The sequence below is a fragment of the Marmota marmota genome, unplaced genomic scaffold (assembly GCF_001458135.2).
Source record: "Marmota marmota marmota unplaced genomic scaffold, marMar, whole genome shotgun sequence".
Taxonomy (NCBI): Eukaryota; Metazoa; Chordata; class Mammalia; order Rodentia; family Sciuridae; genus Marmota; species Marmota marmota.
The window spans coordinates 2,855,747-2,874,473 of NW_026000108.1; the positions used below are offsets into that span (position 1 = coordinate 2,855,747).

The window sequence follows — 18,727 nt, forward strand, 5'->3', positions numbered from 1 at the left end:
AGAGTCACACACAAAGAGAGAGAGAGACAGAGAGAGACAGAGACAGAGAGAGAGAGAGAGAGAAAGAGACAGAGAGACAGAGACAGAAAGAGACAGAGAGACAGAGACAGAAAGAGACAGAGAGACAGAGACAGAGAGACAGAGAGAGAGACAGAGAAAGAGACAGAGAGACAGAGAGACAGAGACAGAAAGAGACAGAGAGACAGAGACAGAGAGAGAGACAGAGACAGAGACAGAGAGACAGAGACAGAGACACAGAGAGAGTCAGAGAAAGAGAGGGACAGAGACAGAGACAGACAGAGACAGAGAAAGAGACAGAGAGAGACACAGAGACAGACAGAGACAGAGAGGGAAAGAGCCAGAGAGACAGAGAGAGAAAGAGACAGAGAGACACAGAGAGACAGAGAAAGACAGCGAGAGAGAGAGACAGCGATAGAGAGACAGAGAGAGAGAGAGAGAGAGAGAGAGAGAGAGAGCGTGCATGTGCAAGTGAGCAAAAGGTGATGAACGGGGTAGAAGGTATAAGTAAAAGGTGTCTGGTGTTTATTTTTGTAGCTTTCCATAGCTTGAAGCTATTCCTAAACAAAATGTTTTTTAAAACCAACAAAAGCCCTGGGGTCCACACAGCGTGGAGCAGACCTGGTCCCGGCAAACCTCTGCTGTCCGCAGAATCTCGTAGGGCAGCCAGCACGTGTCCCACTGTGCCTCTCCAGAACCCTGGGAGACACAGGGCCAGCTGCGCAGGCACAGGGGGTAACAGTGGGGATGATCTGCGGAGAGGACACACCCGTGTGCGGGCGCTGAGCAGCCTCCCCGGCCTGTGGGAGCTCCACAGCAGTTCAGAGGATGGGCAGAATCCACGTTCCGTAAACTGCCTCCCTGAGACTGCCAGGTTGTGGAGGGGTCGTCAGACCTATTTTGGAAGAAGTGAAATCAGATGATTACAATCTCTGGAATTCTAGAGCAGTTTCTCTGCCGAGGTCCTCGGCCCATGTGGGTCAGCATCCCGGCAGCTCAGTCAGAATGCACACTCCCGGCCACCGGCCCGAGGCTCTCGGAGCTGGGGACCTGGGCGGTGGCAGGGGCTGCCAGGCAGACAGAGGTGTGGAGAGCATGCAGAGGCAGGCGCCCAGCCCGGCCCTGTGTGGCTGGATCCGTGCACAGAGCATCCCCAAGGAGCCTGGCCATGGGCACAGAGCCACGGGGCCGCGGTCGCTCACACTAACCATTACCTGCTTTCTCTGTGGGACAGCTCAGGAGCTGTCCCCTGTCCCACAGGCACCCGGGCCCTTGGCAGCCCTGCTGAGGCTGGACAGGGGCTGTCAGTGAGGCCAGAACCAGAGCGCACTGGAGCCAGGAGAGTGTCACCTGGCCCTCGCCTCTTAAAGAATTGTTAATTGTAACAAAATATGTGCAACACAAAATCTCACGCCCCTTCTGGTCAGCAGTGAGCACATGCGCATTGCTGTAAGGCCATCGTCCCATCCTCCCCAGAACTGTCTGCCTTCCACCTGCACCCCTGGCAATCAGCATGCCATTCTCTTACTGTGGACCCCAACAGTACTGACCCTTTAAAGGCAACTGGCCTATTTCACCCAGCGTCATGTCCTCAAGGTCCTTCCCTGTGGTCATGTATCCTTCTCTACTTTTTTAAAAGTGGGATTGCTGGATATGACAGCAAATCTATTTTCAAGTTGTGTGTGTGCGTGCCCAAGGTGCTGGGCGGGAACCCAGGCCTCGTGCACCCTGGACACGCCCTCTCAGAGACAAACCCATTCCTTTTGACTTTCTTGAGGAAGCTCAGCGTGCTCTCCACGTGGCCTGAGCCGTCGGACGCTCTGGCAGGGTGTGCACGGGCTCCAGCCTCCTGAGTCCTCCTGAAGTTACTTTCTTTCCTTACATCATTCCTTGTGAGTCATGTAGGACTCAACAAAATCCCTCTTAAGTAGTTGCTGTTGATTTAAACCCAGGAGGAAAATTAGGGACTATTGATCCGCCCCATCTTTGAACAGACAGGGAAACTGAGATACAGACCTGCTCTAGCTGTTGCTGAGAGGCAAACAGGGAAGCAGATGTCCCCTGTCACCCCCACTGATGCCGCCTCATCTTGCACCTGGCCCAGGCAGTCATGTGCTCAGTGTGGGGATCCGTGGGTCCCCGCTGTAGCCGCTCAGCTCCACCCCATCCCAGGAGGACAGCCAGAGGCCATATGCACTGCTGTGTCCAATAAACCCTTACTTAAGCACCAGCAGCAGCCCCGTGCTGCCCACTCCTGTTCTAGAACATTCATTGAACAAGCAATCCATGCGACCTGCGGTATGCTGGGCACCACGCTAGGTGCTCGGACCCGGGAAGCTGAGAGCTCTGGGTCTCCAGGGGCTGGAGCTGGGGGAGGGACAGGACTCAGGGATCCTCAGGCCCATTGTGCCGTTGGCGAGGTCCTCACAACACTGCCACGTGGCATCGTTCCTGTGGGGGGACGCAGACACGGAAGCACCTGCCCCAGGTCATCCGGCAGGCTGGCAGCAGGCTTGGTGGCACCTTGTCCTGGGGCTGCCCTGTAGCTTCCCAGCATAGGGGCCTGGGCACTGGCCTTCCGGATGGGTACAGAGAGGGAGGGTGGGCCACGGGCCCAGGGTCTTTCCACAGGGAAGGCAGGATGGGAGAGTGCTCCCAGTTCCAGGAGGGAGGGTGGGACTCAGGGCCAGGTGGAGGTGGGAGGCCTCGGGCTCTGACCTGGGACTCTAGGAGGAAAGGCCCAGGTTGACCCAGCCTTCCAAGTCTCTTTGGAAGAGTGGGAGAAACAACTTCCCCTGGCCTCCAGGGCCTGTCTTCCCAAGGCAAAAGACAGAATGACGGATGGACGTGGTCAGCTCCTCATTCCCTTCCCCCTCTGGTCTTCCGCACCACCCTCTTGGTCTCTGTCCGTCACGGCTGCCCCTCCACAGGTCTTGCTGGTTCTGCTTTAGCATCTGTGGCTGCTTCACAGCCGGTTGTGTTGGTCACTCTGGGCCCCTGAGGGCCGCTTCCTGGTGTTCAGTGACCTTTGTGTCTCGGAGCTGTCAGGTTGGGTTTGCGGCAGTGCTTACTCCTGAAGGCTGGGGACTTGCAGACCAGCAGGGACAGCTCCCCAGGGATGTGCTGGGTCTGCTTTCAGGACAGGGCTATGGCCATGTGTGCACGTTGTAGGACTGTTAGAGACGGAGGGCACACTGGTGCCCCTGTTGGCTCCTGAGAGGAGTGCTTCCCATCCCCAAGTGTGGTCCCCTGGGCTCCCCATTCACTCCCCTACCTGGAATCCAATCATTGTGCTGGTTCGTGTTCCCAGGGGCAGGAGGCGCATGGGGGGTCGGCAAGGCATGTCCTGGGGCCCTGAGCTGGGCTCCGGGCCCCCACACTGAGGGAGAGGACTCAGGTGCCCTCTGTGGTGAGTGCCCGAGGTGCTGTGAGCCCCTTAGGAAGAGCAGGACTCTGCCCCCTCTGTCCCCGTGTCTCAGCTGTCTGTGACGATGGTCCCCTGCAGCACTCTGTAAGCCTCTGGAAAGTGGCTTTGCAGTCTGAGACGCACCCTTCCTTTCCTGGCCACCGAACACGGATGTGATTTCAGTTCCCTGAAACTCCACTTACCCCGACAAGACAAGCACGTCCCGAGGGTGTCCGACCTGTTTCCTGTCACAGGGTCCCCAGCACGGCAGGCTGCACCCCTGGTGCTTGAGGTGGGGCAGGAGGTGAGGTAGGTACCTGTTAACTCCTGGAGCAGAGATTCGGGTGGGGAGGTGCTGGGGGCCAGTCGCTGCCCTTGACCACCTCTCAAGAGGGCAGCTGGGTGCCAGGCGCCTGGGCAGATGCCCTCCAACCCCCAGTGGGGAAGGGTGCTCTTCTCACCTCACCTTCTCCTGAGAGTCTGCAGAAGGGAGCTTTCCCAGGCCGTTCGCCTCTTTCCCGAGCCACGGCGCTGAGGAGACCGGGCCGGCTGGCATGGGACGGGCCTGATGCCTCTCCCACGCTGAAGCCGTGAGGACAGACCTACCAGTGTGCCCGGACAGGGGACCCTCGTGGGACAGCAGCTGCTCCTCCTGACCCACGCACTGTGTACTTCCAGAGCGGCCCCATCTTTCACGTGGAATGAGGCGCTGCAGGCAAGGAACCCGGCAGAGCCAGGACTCCCTGCAAGCAGGTCCTGCTCCTCTGCAGCAGCTGAGTCTGGACGTGTCGGTGGCCTCCTCCGGGCCCCCAGGAGCACTTCCTACTGAAGACCCGATTTGAAGGGGATGTTCCGCACCAGGCGTTCCCAGGAGCAAGTGTCAAGCACACATCCCGGGCAGGGAGCCTCATTCCTGGAAATGGGTTGCAGCTGGAAGGGGGCCACCCCGTGCCATCACAAAGGCCCCTGACCTAGTCTGGGTAACTGCTCCTGGACACTGTCCCCTCCAAAGCTCAGACAGGGCTCAAGGCTGCCCTCCGCGCGCGCGCGTGCACACACACACACACACACACACAGATTCACACTCAAGCGCGCGCACTTGGATGAAACCAGACAGGCAGGCCTACCAGGCACAGCCCCTGCACAGCCGTGGCACAGTAAGGCCCTGGGCAGGAGCCCCGCCCCGCACACAGCGGACCCCGGCCAGCCTGAGGTTTTGATATACTGCACCCCACCCCCCACTAGGCTGGGCACTCACAGGCATGCCCATCCGCGGGCGGCACAGGTGAGCAGGCGGTGTGCACAGTGAGGGCTTGGAGTCACGAGGCAGCCGCCACCTGATGCAGCTTGGACAGGAACACGCCCTCACCCAGTGCTGCCTGGGATCGTCCTCGGCTCACAAGGTCTTTCCAACTAGAGGGAGCACCTGTGGGGTGCCTACTGTGCGCCAGGCTTGGCAGCCCCACAGGCCTCCAGCTGCCCCATCGCAGGTGGACCAGCCCGGGGGGCAGGAGAGTCTCAGTGTCCTGCTCCATACCCCAGCCCCCCTGCTGGTCTATATTCCACTCTGGCTGCCCTTCCTGGTCCTCAGCTCCACAGCACAGGTCAGCAGGGACCAGCTCAGTGGGCGACCTTGGAGGGCTATCAGGTCACGGAGGTCCAGGCTAGCATGGGTCCCCCCCAGAGGTCCCGCTGTAATCAGGGCCAGAGCCAAGGTCTCCCTGGCACCCCAGGCCCCTCTAATTGAATAAATATTCTCTGTCGAGTGCCCGACTACATGGTTTCCATGGATACCCACTTCTAATGGCATAATGAGGCAAGGGCATGGGCTCTCTAAAGCCTGCATGGGTGCACCCCATCCCGAGGAATCTCTCTGTAGACGTTGAGACTGAGCGGCCCGTGGGTCCTGGGCTGGATAGTGACCAGGCAGAATCAGTTCCTGCCACACCTGGCTTTGACACTGGGTGAACTCCCACCCCGGCTGGCCTCTCACAGGGACCGGCCTCCAGTGCTGGCCTGGACGCCGCCCACCCTGCCTCCCTTCCACATGCTAAGCAGGGAACATGGCCCTTGGCCCCTGCTGAGACTGCCCTGGGCACCCTCCAGAGCCACGTCCTCTGTGTGTGCGGTCCACTCAGCCCTGCCCATTGGAAACCTTTTAAAAGGGCTCTTGCCATGTGCTACCCTGTCCTTTTCCCTGGTCTGGCTTTGCAACTCTGTCTAGCTGGTCTCTGACTCTCTGCTCATCTCCCAGCTAAACACAGAATGTGGACCCTTTGCTCAGAGCAGGGGACACCACGGATCACACCACTCACCTTCTCACCCTTGGCCAAGGGCCGTCCACCCCAGGCCTCACATTAGCGCTCCTCACTGGCGGGGACCCACAGAGACCTGATGGGGAGGCACACTGGCCAGGTTGGCCTGGGAGATGGAGGGGAAGACAGAGAAGCCACAAGCTGCCACTGGTCCTCTCACCTGGGCCCATGTCTGCCTTCGGGGGCTGCTGCTTGGGAGGGTCCTACTTGTGGGCAGCCCCCAATGTGCCACTGTCTCTGTGGCTTCCTCAGGAGCTTCAAGGGCAGGTCCAGACTTGGCCAGAGAGTAACATGACAGGGGCCTATGGGCAGCCGGCAGGCCGGGCAGCCACCAAGGCTCAGCCGTGAGCGGAAATGCCACACGGAGTTGGGCACAGATGCAGAGGTGTGCCTGCAGCCCCCCATTCCCGCGGCCCACCCCAGGGGAGCAGCCTTCCATTTACTGTTTATTTAAACAGCACGTGCTCAGGCCACTGCCCTGTGCGCAGGCCAGTCAGGTGGGAAGCTCCCCCGCGGCAGTCTCCTGCTGCAGGATTCATAATCAGCTGAGCTGAAGGGCGGCTGGGGGCGGTACAGGTGGTCAGGGAGTCACCTCCTCCATGCCCCTGGGACGCAGGTATCGTGGACTGAAGTCTGGACACAGGCCCTCAGTTCAGTCCACACAGCTGCCGTGAGAGGGGGAGCCAAAGCCGGGGCTGGGTTTCCACCCTGGAGGGCCCTTCGTGGGCCCCCACCCCACACCCTCAGGGTGGAGTTTGCTGAGTGAGCAGGAGTGGACGCCACCCTCAGCGTGCTTCCTGGGAGAGGCCGTGAGGCTGCTGCAGAGAGGGGCCCACAGGGCCGCAGCAGTGCAGCCAGGACCTCTTGGGCCTGAGGGCCTGGAGCAAGGCTGGAGTCCCTGCTGGACAGGGCTGTGGCCTTCAGAGTCAGATGAGGCCCTGTCAGCACCTGGGCTGGCAGGGAGAGGGCCAGGAGAGCAATGCCCACCTCCCCACACTGCAGGCTCTGCCAGAGCCAGGGCCCCAAGGCCCACCCAGACCACTAGGGATGCAGGGTGGACTTGGAGGCCCGTGGAGAGTGACCTGGGCAGGCGAGCTGGGGCCTCTGAAGGAGAGTGGCTTCCACCAGAGGAAGCTGCCTGTGCCCTTGGGGTTGACCCTGGGGCCATCTTGAGCAAGAGGGGTCCAGCAGTGCCCTAGGTGCAGGGGTGCCCAGAAAAGGAGCACAAGCAAACTTGTCCCCGTCCCGTCCTGCCATGTCCCCTCCTGCCAAGCTGGGTGTCCTCCTCCCCAAGCACAAGGTGGCACCGGCAGCTGGGCCCAGCCACCTGTGTCCCGGAGCAGGAGCTTGGCCAATGCTGGCCGGGGCGGGTGCACAGTACTTTCCCTCCCGAGTCCCACAGCGACCCTCCCGGCATGGCCAGGGCAGGAGGAGGAGTGCTGTGGGACCACCCCTTGCGGGGCCAGCAGGTCCTGTGTCCCCGTTCCCTGGGTGGGAGAGGGTGACACCTGAGCCTCTTGGGGACGTGGTGGAGGACCTTCTGTCTGCCTCCGCCACCCTGTTGGGTGGGGCCTGGGAAGGGCGCCCCCTCCTGGACACGAGCTTCACATTTCCAAATGCCTGGACTTCACCCAAGGACCCTCGCACATGGGCCCCCTCCTGGCGGAGGGCAGGGGTGGCCCTAGCCCAAGGCCGCGGGGGCTTCCTGTGAGCCCTCCAAAGTCGGGAGGCGCGCCTCCTCGGTAACGAGAAGCAGGTATTTGCCTCTGTGCAGGATTCATGTATTTTTTTTCTGCTGTAATTGAAACAATATCTGGAATGAGGCATCTAATTACCGCCCTTTCCTAGAAATTGAACGATAACATGTCCTGTCGATACAAACCCTTTGTTCAAGTCAAACACGGTTTCCCAGGGCAATTCTGAGGAATGCTACAGGGAAAAGCACTTTGGTTTTTAAATAGTTGCTCTAAGTATAATACCAGCGTCTGATGCCAGCTACTTAATCCTTTGTTTTATCTCCAGGCACCTTGGTTCCCCTGTTCCTGCATGACAATGGCTCACAGCGCAGTCATCTCAACCAGCTTTGCCTAATTAGGGTCTCAGAGCTGGGAGGGCCTCAGGACATCAGAGCCAGCACCCTCATTTGTCAGTGGGACAAGCTTGAGTCCTGGGATGTGGCAAAGGTCACGGCACCAGATGGAGGTAAGCCCGGAGCTCTGGGTGGAGGAGAGCACAGTGGGGAGACCTGGGGGCTGCGCAGCCCAGGAGCTGGGCTCAAACCCCAGCTGGCTCTCACGCCATTAGCATAGACCAGAAGCCCCCTGCGCCTGGCCCCAGCGTCACCCCTCTGCAGCAGAGCCTGTGCTCCGCAGAGTGCCACACTCGGCCCTTTGCCACACATCACGGCCACTTCGTGCACGTGCGATTGATCGAGTGACCCAAGGGGTGGCCTCCACTCAGCAGCAGGTCACCCGGTACCCATATTCGATTTGTGGCTGAAAACAATAGAAATGTCCTCTCACAGCCCAGGAAGCCCTGGACGCCCAGAGGGGCAGGGGGGTGCTCCCCCTGATGGTTCTAAGGAAGGCGCTTCCTCGCAGCTCTGAGCCCGGGCGTCCTTGGCTACGGTGACACAGCTGTGGCCGGTGCTGCGGTCTCCTCGCGGGCTCCCTGTTTGTGTGTCCAATAAGGGCCCCAGTTACACAGAATTTGGGCCCACCCTAATCCAGGGTGACCTCATTTAACTAGATCACGTCTGCAAAGACCCTGTTTCCAAATAATGGCCTTCACAGGTTCGGGACGTTAGGACATGGATGTCTCCTTCTTCAGTGGGGGATTCAGTGCCACCCGTGACACCCACACGGCTTTCTCTCTGTTCATCAGGTGCCGCCAGTGAGCACATGACAATCCGGGTCTCTGTCTCTCTTCTAGCGGCTGAAGTGGCAGGCCGGGCTGAGCAGGCGGCTCTCTGACGGGTGTGCCGCCTGCGTCCACCGGCCACCTCGCACGCCCTCCTGTCTGGCGCTGTGTGCACCAGAGTCCTGGTCCTTGATCTGGCTGGAGGGGAGTGATCTTGCCCCCAGGGATTCTGCAATGTCTGAGGACATCTTTGGTTGTCACGATGAGAAGTGCTCCTGGCACTGGTGGGTTTTGGCGGGGGAGGTGCTAATCACCCTACAATGCATGGGACAGGCGCCCCCACAGCAGTCTCCAGCCCCAAATGTCAGCCATGCCGAGACGAGCAGCCCTGTTCTCTGGTAATGGAACACTGATCTTGGACTATGGCTGCCACAAAAACAGTATACCTCTGGCTTCCTGCAGCAGGTACAGCCACGTGACCACGTTCTGACCAAGGGAGGGCCAGCAGAGGCAGGTTCCAGGTGGAGCACCTGTGATGGGGGATGTGGCCTGCCGTCCCACTGTAGGGATGTAAATGTGATGCCATGGCCAGGCCTGGAGAAACCCCGAGACCTCCAGGGCAGGATGCCCACCTTGGATGGTCAAGGAAAGAGATGGGGGGCCCCAGATCCTCAGCCCCACAGGGTCTTGGGCGGGTCCTATCAGGACTTGTGTGTGAGAGAAAAAAACTCCATCTTGCTTAAGCCAACACGTGGGGTCTTTTTGTCACAGCAGCAGCACCTGTACCCTGACTTAGGATTCTGAGTGCCAGACTGGTGCTGTTCTGGAACAGAACCCAGGACAGATCTGCAGTTGAAATCAGAGACTTAAACTGGGCCAGCTCTGTTTTCTTCTCACGGCTTCTGGGAAGGGAAAACTTGAGAAGAAAACACAGCCAATCTTGCTGAGCATGGCTCCAGGTGCCTGGGATCCAACCCAAACATTCCAGGACCACGGGCAGCTCTGCCCGCACCCCTACCTCTTCCCGCCTGAAGTACTTGGGACAGGATGGACACGGGAAGCCAGAGGGTGCGTCCAGGGTCAGCACGAACGTGAGCACTCTTATTTTTCCAAACATGTTAAGGCCCTTTGGCATTTTCCGATTTTAAAAACCCTACAGCCAAACAAAACAAAGAACCCAAAGCTCCTTCTCACTCCAAAGCACTTGTGGGCTATGGTCACTCCACGCACACATGGTGGACAAGCAGTCAGTTCCATTTAATGAAGCGTCCCCCCCAGGAGCACCCCTGGTTCTCAGGGGGGACAGGTGAGATGCAAGGCACCCCACACTGCCCTCCCTGAGGTCCAGCCTGTGTCCCGGTTGGGGCGTGAGAGCAGGCCATATCCTTAGCTTCCATCATGAGTGGCCACGCTGGGGACAGGCTCTGTCTCCCTGAGGCCCCTTTAGAGCCCCGTATACTTGGTGCTCAGCAAAGCTGCAGCTGAAAGCCGGTGGCTTGGGCCAGGCGGGCCTTGGGTGTCATAGGCCTCGACTGACTCACCTGCAAAGCAGGCTGGGAAGGCGTCTCTGGCCAGGACACGAAGGGTGGCCCACACTGGGTGCCTGGCCACACCGGTCTGGGGAAGTGTGGTTAACGGGGGTCCTCAGGGAGACCACTTGGTGAAGGAAGCCTGGCACCAGGGAGGATCTAGGAGTCTGAGATGGGCAGCAGGGTTTGGGTGGGGCAGAGGCTGCAGCCCGAAGTCCTGGCCACCAGAATGCTGATGGCAATTATTGTGACAATCATGGTACTTTGCAGAGGAGGTAGACTTGGGCTGTGGACAGCAAATCACTTAGGATGCATTCACCCCCCTCCTGGGCACCTCACGGGAGGCGACCTGAAACCAGACGCTTCCAGAGACCGACCGCTAGGCTTCCCCACAGTCCTGGGGTCTCCTCTGGAGACCTGGGAGGGCCTGGGAACCTCGCCCTGTGGAAGGTGGGCAGTGGAGTGGGGGATGCACACCCGAGGGGCCCGAGACCCGCAGCCTGGCTGAGGCGGAGAGGAACAGCGCGGGGAACAGTGGGGAGTCGGCTATGTCCCGCCCACCTGAGGAAGCCACTGCGGTCGAGGCTGGGGGAAGCACCTCTCCAGGGTGCTCCTATGGGCACCTCTCGGGCTCCCGTGGCCGTGTGCACGGCTGACTGGTCTGGGATCCCAAGCCCAGGAGGAGGCCTAGGACAGACAGGTGCAGGCTCTGTGCTCTGTTGAAATCAGAGCCACCTAAGAAAAAGTGGCCAACTGCAAAAGCAGCAAACTCCCTGTCACCTGGATGTGCAGGCAGAGGACAGGGAATGGTTGGAGGGACATTGTGAAGACCCACACGTCACTCAGGACCAGACACAAGGAACAGCGCTGAGGGTGAGGGCGCTGATGGCGACTGGTGCTCACGATGGTGATGGATGTGGAGATGGTGATGGAGGTGATAGAGGTGATGGAGATGGTGTTGGAGATAGTGACAGAATGCTGATGGCCTTGATAATAAAACTGTCTCATGACTCCCTGAGCAGGAAGACATCTAGCCAGAGGGTGACTCAGCGGGGGTTCATGGAGGCCCAGAAACAAAGGCATTAGGGACACAGCTTCTTCTTTTGTGGCTTTCATTCTCACTTTTCATTCTCCTCCTGATCATACAACAGCTGCTGCAGAGCCTGACATCACATCTTTACACATGACCAAGCAGGAAAGAAAGCAATGGCCTTTTTGCACATTTCTTGCCTGTCATCAGGGAAGTCATTGTCTGGGCCTGGGCAACATGGCCTCCCTCCTGCATCCTCTACAGTGAGCAGGACCCAGGCCAAAGAACCTTTCTGCAGAGATTGCACAGCAGCCAAGAAGCTAGAAAAAAGGTGGCTTCCCAAGGCCGAGTAGCCAAGCTCATCAGACCGAGTCAGGCCCAGCCCAGCCCAGCAGTCCCCCAGGCCCCCAGGAGGTGGGAGAGCAGAGTCACAGCCGTGCTTCAGGGCAGACCCACAGACCATGCTCTGCAACGTCTGGATTGGATGGAGAGGGAATGAACGGAGGCTATGGTGGAGGCCTTCGAGGGTCTTGGATGCCAGGCTCAGGTGCCTGGGGCAGCGGCAGATCTCTAAGGAAGGGGCCAGGCCCAACTGGTGCAGACTGCAGGGGCGGCCTGGAGGCCAGAGTGGGGCAGCCAGGACAGCAGAGGTGGGTGGGAGCCAGTCTTGAGGTCCTCAGCAGGTCCTTGGCGAGAGCCGCCAGCCCTCCGCTCTGATCCATTACGCTCCTTGCCCATCTGAGCCAGTCCCAGGAGTGGCCCTCCCTCCAGAGGGCCTCAGCCTGCTGTCGGAACTCAGCTGTGCCAAACCCATCACCGCTGATCAATATGCAATGGATTCGGTCTGCGGGCCGGTGCACGAAGCCGGCTGGGCCGCGGATCCTGCCACATTCTGACAAGACAGATTGGTTTCTGGAAATCTTCTGGGAGGGGCGGGGAGAAAAGCAAGCCTCATTTTTTTTTTTTCCTGCCTCATCTTTAAAAATGAAATTTCACATAAACCTAAGGGAAAGTGCTCAGCCTGGCTCACAGGAGAAAACCGTTCCCTTGGCGTGCAGTCAAGAAGATGGCAGCTCCCCTTGTCCCAGCTCCAGCCGGGCTCAAGAGACAGGGGTCTCCCCTGCCCCTGCAGGCACCTGTGAGGACACAGAGGGACAGGCAGCCATGACCCCCAGCTGGGAGCTCATGGCCACATGCAGGAAGAGGAGGACACTCAGGGCCAGTGTGGACCTCGAACTACCTGGCCTGAGGCCTCCTTCCCACAGACGGGGAAACTGAGCCCAGGAAGGCAAGAGGCGCATGGCCTGCTGGGCAGCGCGTACAGAGTGACCGGGGTTTAAGTTCACACCCGGTGGCTCCAGAGGCCCAAAAACCAGGCGGAAAGGGCTGTGGGGTGTGGGATGCCAGGGTCTGCACTGGAAGCTGCCAGGTGGAGGCCCGTTCTCTCCTGGGCCACCTGCGCCCAGAGGGCATCTAGCACGACTGAGGCTGGAGGACAGGCACTCTCAGCCTTGCCCTTGGCACCGCCATCACCACACTTTAACTGAGCTTCGGAGCGGCGTGTAGGAGGACAGCAAAGGAGCCCAGATCCAGCCAGGGCCACCAGGGAGGCTTCCTGGAGGAGGAACCTTGTGCAACTTTCCTTGAAGGAAGAGCCCAGGGACAGACGGGGCCAAGTGTGGCTGAGCCCTGTGAACAGCATGCACCAATGTCCAGAGGCCATGAGGCAGTGACAGACAGCCTAGAGCGCAAGGGCTGAGGAGCTGTCTGAAAGAGCCAGGTGACAGTGAGCAGGCCTAGGAGACAGCGCAGAGCTCAGCCCTACCCTGGAGTCTGCCTGCAGCAGTGGGCACGTGCAGTGTGGTGCGTACATGTGCAGTGTGGTGCATATAGGTGTGCATGTGTGTACACACAGTATACTGTGCTTGTGCATGCTAGTGTGCACACTCACATGTATGAGTAGACTTGTGCACTGTAACCATGCAAATGTGCACGCACATGTACATACACTTAAATGCATATACCTATGCATACATTACATGTGCACTTGGGCACATATGTGGTACACTGCACGTGAGGGGCACGTACAGACATGCATGCAGTACTTTATGCACAGTGTGTGGACGTGTGCACGCAGGGTGTTTGTGTTTGCATGCACATGAACGTGAACATGTACACACAGGACACAGATACTCGGGGATACATGTATGCAAGTGTGGACACACACGCATATAAGAGGTGTGTGTGGGCATGCACACCTGAGCAAGCCAAGGTAGTTCAGGACCAGCTCCCCTCTGCACATGCCAAGGCTGCTCATGAGGTATGGTGCACAGCACCCAGGGTGGCCCTGGCCCGGGCAAGGCAGCTGTGGCTGTGTGGCCCTGGAGGGACCAACCTGCTCTTCTGGGGTGGGACGAGCTCTGTCTCTGCAGTCCCAGCATCTCCAGCTCCATGCAGCTTTTCCCCTGGGAGGCACCTGCCCCCTCCTGACATGCTCCCACGCACGTGTGCACAGACACACCCACCAGGGCAGCCGACCCCCACAGCATTCTCCCACCTCACTCAAGCCCAGCCTGGGCCTGGTCGCCAACCACTCACAGGACAGCCATCTTTCTGGGCACACGCCATTGGCTGGCTGCAGATATCTGGAGCAGTCTGACAAGCCAAATTTTCAACATCTGGACAAAGAGGCTTCTCTAGCTCCCTTGCAAACAGCATCCTCCTGGGGCCTCGGCACCAGGAAGGCCATGTACCATGCAGCCCCAGCACAGCCCAGGGCTCCCAAGGGGAGAGCTTGGTGCCCTCTGCCTTGCAGCCTTTGGATGGCCCCTCCTCTGCATTTTAGGAGACGTGGTCAGCAGCATCAGGCAACAGGAAGTCAGTGTCTCTGCCCAGGGCTGGGCCACTCACAGGCTGGGCACTCCAAGCGCCCTCGGCTGACCTGGCCTTGCGAGCTGCTGCCTGAGCAGTGTGAAGTCCTGCTGGCTTCAGGCCCAGGTCTTGCTCTGCTCCTTCTCCTGCGAATGCCTGTGCTGGCTGCCACCGTCTGCAAACACAAGGCTGCCCGTGGAGCCAGGGCCCGGATGGACCTCCCCACAGCCCTATGTATCCTCTAAAACGCTTCTCAAGACAAGAGCCCTGATCTGGGGGTGGGGGGCAGCTGCCAGGGGAGGAGCCATCTCTCCAACACCTGCATCTGACCAATGCCACAGCCTTTGCCTGGATCCTCCTCTGGCTCCCCACATCTCCAGAGCAAAAGCCCCCTCCCCTAGGGAGCACAGCCTCTCTTCCTCATTCTTCAAATGCACATGGACACCTCCTCTGGAAACCTTCCCACAGGCCGGGGAGGAGCCCCAGGGCCTCAGTGGTGCTCAGTGCATCCACCTCAGTGTGGGCACTGTCCACCCCAATAGCAAGCGCCACAAGGCCAGGCCTCCCTGCACTCTGCACAAGATGACTGGCCACAGAGCAGGGCTCGAGCACCCCAATGATGGAGAACACAGCGTGTGCGAGCTTCTACACAAATGCAAACCCAGGGGTCCTGATCTCGGCATTTTTAACCCTCCAGGACCAAAAGAGCTTTTTAACAACGACAGTGGTTGTCCCCTCTCTGGACAGCACCTTTCACATGCCGGTGAGGGCTCTTTGCTGCTCCCATGTATATAAATGCCCAGGACTGACACAGGAGGCTTGGTCCTCCACTTGAACCCTGCTGCTGGCAAGCCCACCACCCAGAATGCTTGATTTCTGCCTGGCTACGGCTGGATACCTGCCAGAGGTATCCAGAGGCCAGAGGTCTATGGTGGCATCTGCTATGACAGCAGTGCCCCCTGATTAAGGCTGCCCAGCCTGAGTTCAGACCAGATGCTAAAGCTGACCCCTGTCAGGGGCTCAGAGACAGAGCCACTCCACAGTGGCACAGTTGTGGGCACTGCTGATGGGGGAGAAGAAAGCACCCAAAGACTTCCCCACATGCCTCCTGGGCACAGAGGCCATGTCACAACCAGTTTCCCTGCCTCTCTCACATCTGAGGGCAAGGGAGAACCCCTGGCCAGGGCACACGCATTTCTAGACTGTGTGGAGGGTCCTCCCCTCCACCCTGCAGGGAGATGTAGGGCCTGGGAACTCCAGCTAGTCCTGGGCCCCCTCCTCCCTAGTCTGCATCCCACAGCCCAGGGCTGCCTGAAGGCAGGGACCAGGACCCAACACTCAGCCCAGACCCCAGTGACAGTACCTTTGTATAACGGATGCCCAGAGACGGCTCTCCCTAGGGCCTGCTCCCACAAGACCACCCGTCATCAGGCAGCTGTCGGGTTTGTCAAAGGCGGTGATTCTGAACATTCCCCCAGCCCTTAAAAGCAGGGTCACGCAGCGTAAGAAGTAAACTTCGATAACTGCCAACATGGGCACAGAGCTTGGGAGCCTGCCCAGGGCTTCCACAGGCACCGCCGTTATGATTCATGCTTCAGCGGCACTGGGAAGCGGGCAGGGGAGGGAACTGAGGCCGGTTGAGGAGGTGGCTCTGCAGGGGAGCACCGACCCCAAGCCTGACAGGGCCAGTATGCGCTAGGCGGTGCCGCGTCCGCTGCCAGGCGCAAGAGGCTCACTCTCCAATCAGGCCGTGGACCCAGAGCTAGCCAAGCTGCGCACCGGTGTGCACGCCGGCGCGCGCCAGAGCTTGTGCCGGGGGAGGTGAAGGAGCCGCCCGTCTTAGAAAGAGTAGGCTTCTAGAACTCACCGCCCAGGCCAGCCGGTGATCAGCCCAGTCCCGCAGGCTGCAGTTGGCCCTGGAGGGGGCGCCCTAGTCGAGCGCGCGCCCCGCGCCGCCGCCCCGGACTCCTCCNTGCTGACCAGTCGGGCGCTGCGCGCGCCACAGAACCTCTTCCTGGTGTCGCTGGCCTCGGCCGACATCCTGGTGGCCACGCTGGTTATGCCCTTCTCGCTGGCCAATGAGCTCATGGCCTACTGGTACTTTGGGCAGGTGTGGTGCGGTGTGTACCTGGCACTCGACGTGCTCTTCTGCACCTCGTCCATCGTGCACCTGTGCGCCATCAGCCTGGACCGCTACTGGTCGGTGACACAGGCCGTCGAGTACAACCTGAAGCGCACACCTCGCCGCGTTAAGGCCACAATCGTGGCTGTGTGGCTCATCTCGGCCGTCATCTCCTTCCCACCGCTGGTCTCCTTCTACCGTCAGCCCGACGGAGCCGCCTACCCTCAGTGCGGCCTCAACGACGAGACCTGGTACATCCTGTCCTCCTGCATCGGCTCCTTCTTCGCGCCCTGCCTAATCATGGGCCTGGTCTATGCGCGCATTTACCGGGTAGCCAAGCTGCGCACGCGCACACTCAGCGAGAAGCGCGCTCCCGCGGGCCCCGACGGCGCATCTCCGACCACTGAGAACGGGCTGGGCACTGCGGCGGGCGAGAACGGGCACTGCGCACCCCCGCGCGCCGACGTGGAGCCAGACGAGAGCAGCGCCGCTGAGAGGCGGCGGCGCCGGGGCGCGCTGCGGCGGGGCGGACGGCGGCGCGCGGGCGCCGAGGGGGACGCGGATGTGCCGGGGCCCCGGGACCGCGCCTGCTGACCAGGGCGCCCTGGCGGCAGCCCGGTCCCCGGGTCCTGGCGGGCGCTTGTCGCGCGCCAGCTCGCGCTCCGTCGAGTTTTTCCTGTCGCGCCGGCGCCGGGCGCGCAGCAGCGTCTGCCGCCGCAAGGTGGCCCAAGCGCGGGAGAAGCGCTTCACCTTCGTGCTGGCCGTGGTCATGGGCGTGTTCGTGCTCTGCTGGTTCCCTTTCTTCTTCAGCTACAGTCTGTACGGCATCTGCCGCGAAGCCTGCCAGCTGCCTGACCCGCTCTTTAAGTTCTTCTTCTGGATCGGCTACTGCAACAGCTCGCTCAACCCGGTCATCTACACGGTCTTCAACCAGGACTTCCGGCGCTCCTTCAAGCACATCCTCTTCCGACGCAGGAGAAGGGGCTTCCGACAGTGACATGGGGCTGACGGGCCTGCCCTCCTGATCACTCCCGCGGGGTGTGGGGGCTTCTCCCCAGAGACCCAGGGATGGACTGGCTTCCAGGGCACAGGGGAGAGAGGGCGCAGCAGGGCAGAAGCTAGACAGAGAGGCAGCTGGGCCTCCGGGGAGTGAGAGGGAGAAAGGGGAGACCCTTTGCCTTCCCATCTCAGCCAGGGGCTGCTTCTGGGGCTCCAGGCCAGATCCAGGTGCTGGAGCCTTGCCGAGGTCTGATGTGAGTGCACTTGTAGACTGCAGTGTTGGATGCAACCCCTCCCCCCAAATGGGTGAGAAAGGAGCTTCCTCCCAAACACACCACCCAGTATTCCCGAAATAAGGGCTGACTTCCCCAGGACCTGGGGGGAGGAGGAAGAGGGCACCAACAATCTTTGATTACTGAAAGTATTTAAATGTTTGCCCAAAGCAAACGTCCCAAACTACCAAACTATTTTCTAAATAAACCTTTGTAATCTAAGCCTCAGGTGCAGCCCTCGGTCGCTAAGCCCATGGGGTACCCTCCAGGCCCTGCACTGCCTAGCCCACCCCCAGGTTTGGAAGGGGGCTCTGGGGGTCTCCACATGTCAGCTTCACCTCTTGCATGAGTAGGAGGGGGTCTTTTCTTTTTTTAACAACAACAAAAAAAGCAAACTGCTTTATTTACAACAAAATATATACTCAAAATCCTTGTGCTATAAGCAGTTAAGTAGCAAAGTTGACTTCAGATTTATCTCAGGGGACTGTCCTCTCTATATTTCCGTTCCTGCCCATTTCAGAAATCTGCCCCTGAGGGAAGAGATGGGGGTCTCCAAGTCCTGGCTCTTCAGGCCTCTGGGGCTCTGGACACTTTCTGGGTTTGCCTCTTTGAAGCAGGTAGGTGGGGTGAGGCCTGCCCCAGGAAGCAGAGCCCCTTACATGGAGTTGCAGCCAGGGCAGGCCCTTAAGACCCGCTCAGGCCCTGAGGCCTTTACCGCTGGGCTTGGCCAGAATGAGATGGAACAACCTGTTATCATTTCTGAAGCAAATGGAAGGTCATTGAGACCCAGAGCAACGAAGGTGGGAAATACCTGCAGTAGATGGGGAGGGAGCTGGAGCCTGCCCACCTTCCCCGGTCCCCCAGGGCTTCCTCCCAATGCTGCCCACCCTCAGCCCTGTTCAGCTCTCAGGCCCTGACAGAGCGGCTGGAATAAGGGAGACCCTGGGCTACAGTGGCCTCCTGGGTGCTGGGCCCTCTGGAGCCAGGATCCCACAGGTTCTTCCAGCCCCTGGCAGCTCTTGGGGTGGACAGTGGCAGCAGGACCTGGACAGGGATGAAGGGGACTCCCCACAGTATGCTGCAGCTCTGTGGGCCGCAGGAGTCTCCTGCTGGGAACCCCTTCTGTGACCACCCAGGCCCCCGCCTCCTCCTGGGACCCCACGTTTCTCCACATGTGCCCCCCGCCCGTCCCTGCTGCCCAGCCCAGCCCTCAACTCTCTCAATTCCCACACATCTGCTCTTGGCCTGGGGTGGCCCAGGGTCTGTCCTGGGGAAGGGTCAGCCCTCTACCCTGCCTTCATTCCTA

The 18,727-nt window shown here is 59.9% G+C and overlaps 1 protein-coding gene and 1 long non-coding RNA gene across 2 annotated transcripts; one reads left to right on the forward strand and one right to left on the reverse strand.

Annotated features, from left to right (window-relative positions):
• Positions 1–522: 522 nt before the first annotated feature.
• Positions 523–16,000, reverse strand: LOC125610910. Its single transcript, XR_007340964.1, has 2 exons — positions 15,896–16,000; positions 523–913 (listed from the first exon to the last, which is right to left on the reverse strand). It is a non-coding gene; the product is annotated as an uncharacterized LOC125610910 (long non-coding RNA).
• A 1-nt stretch (position 16,001) lies between these two features.
• On the forward strand, positions 16,002–17,643 carry Adra2c (adrenoceptor alpha 2C; the record flags this gene model as incomplete). Its single annotated transcript, XM_015481717.2, is given in 2 exon segments — positions 16,002–16,729; positions 16,731–17,643. Coding segments are annotated over 2 exon segments (1,145 nt in total), but the record flags the coding sequence as incomplete, so codon positions are not given.
• Between the last annotated feature and the right edge of the window lie 1,084 nt (positions 17,644–18,727).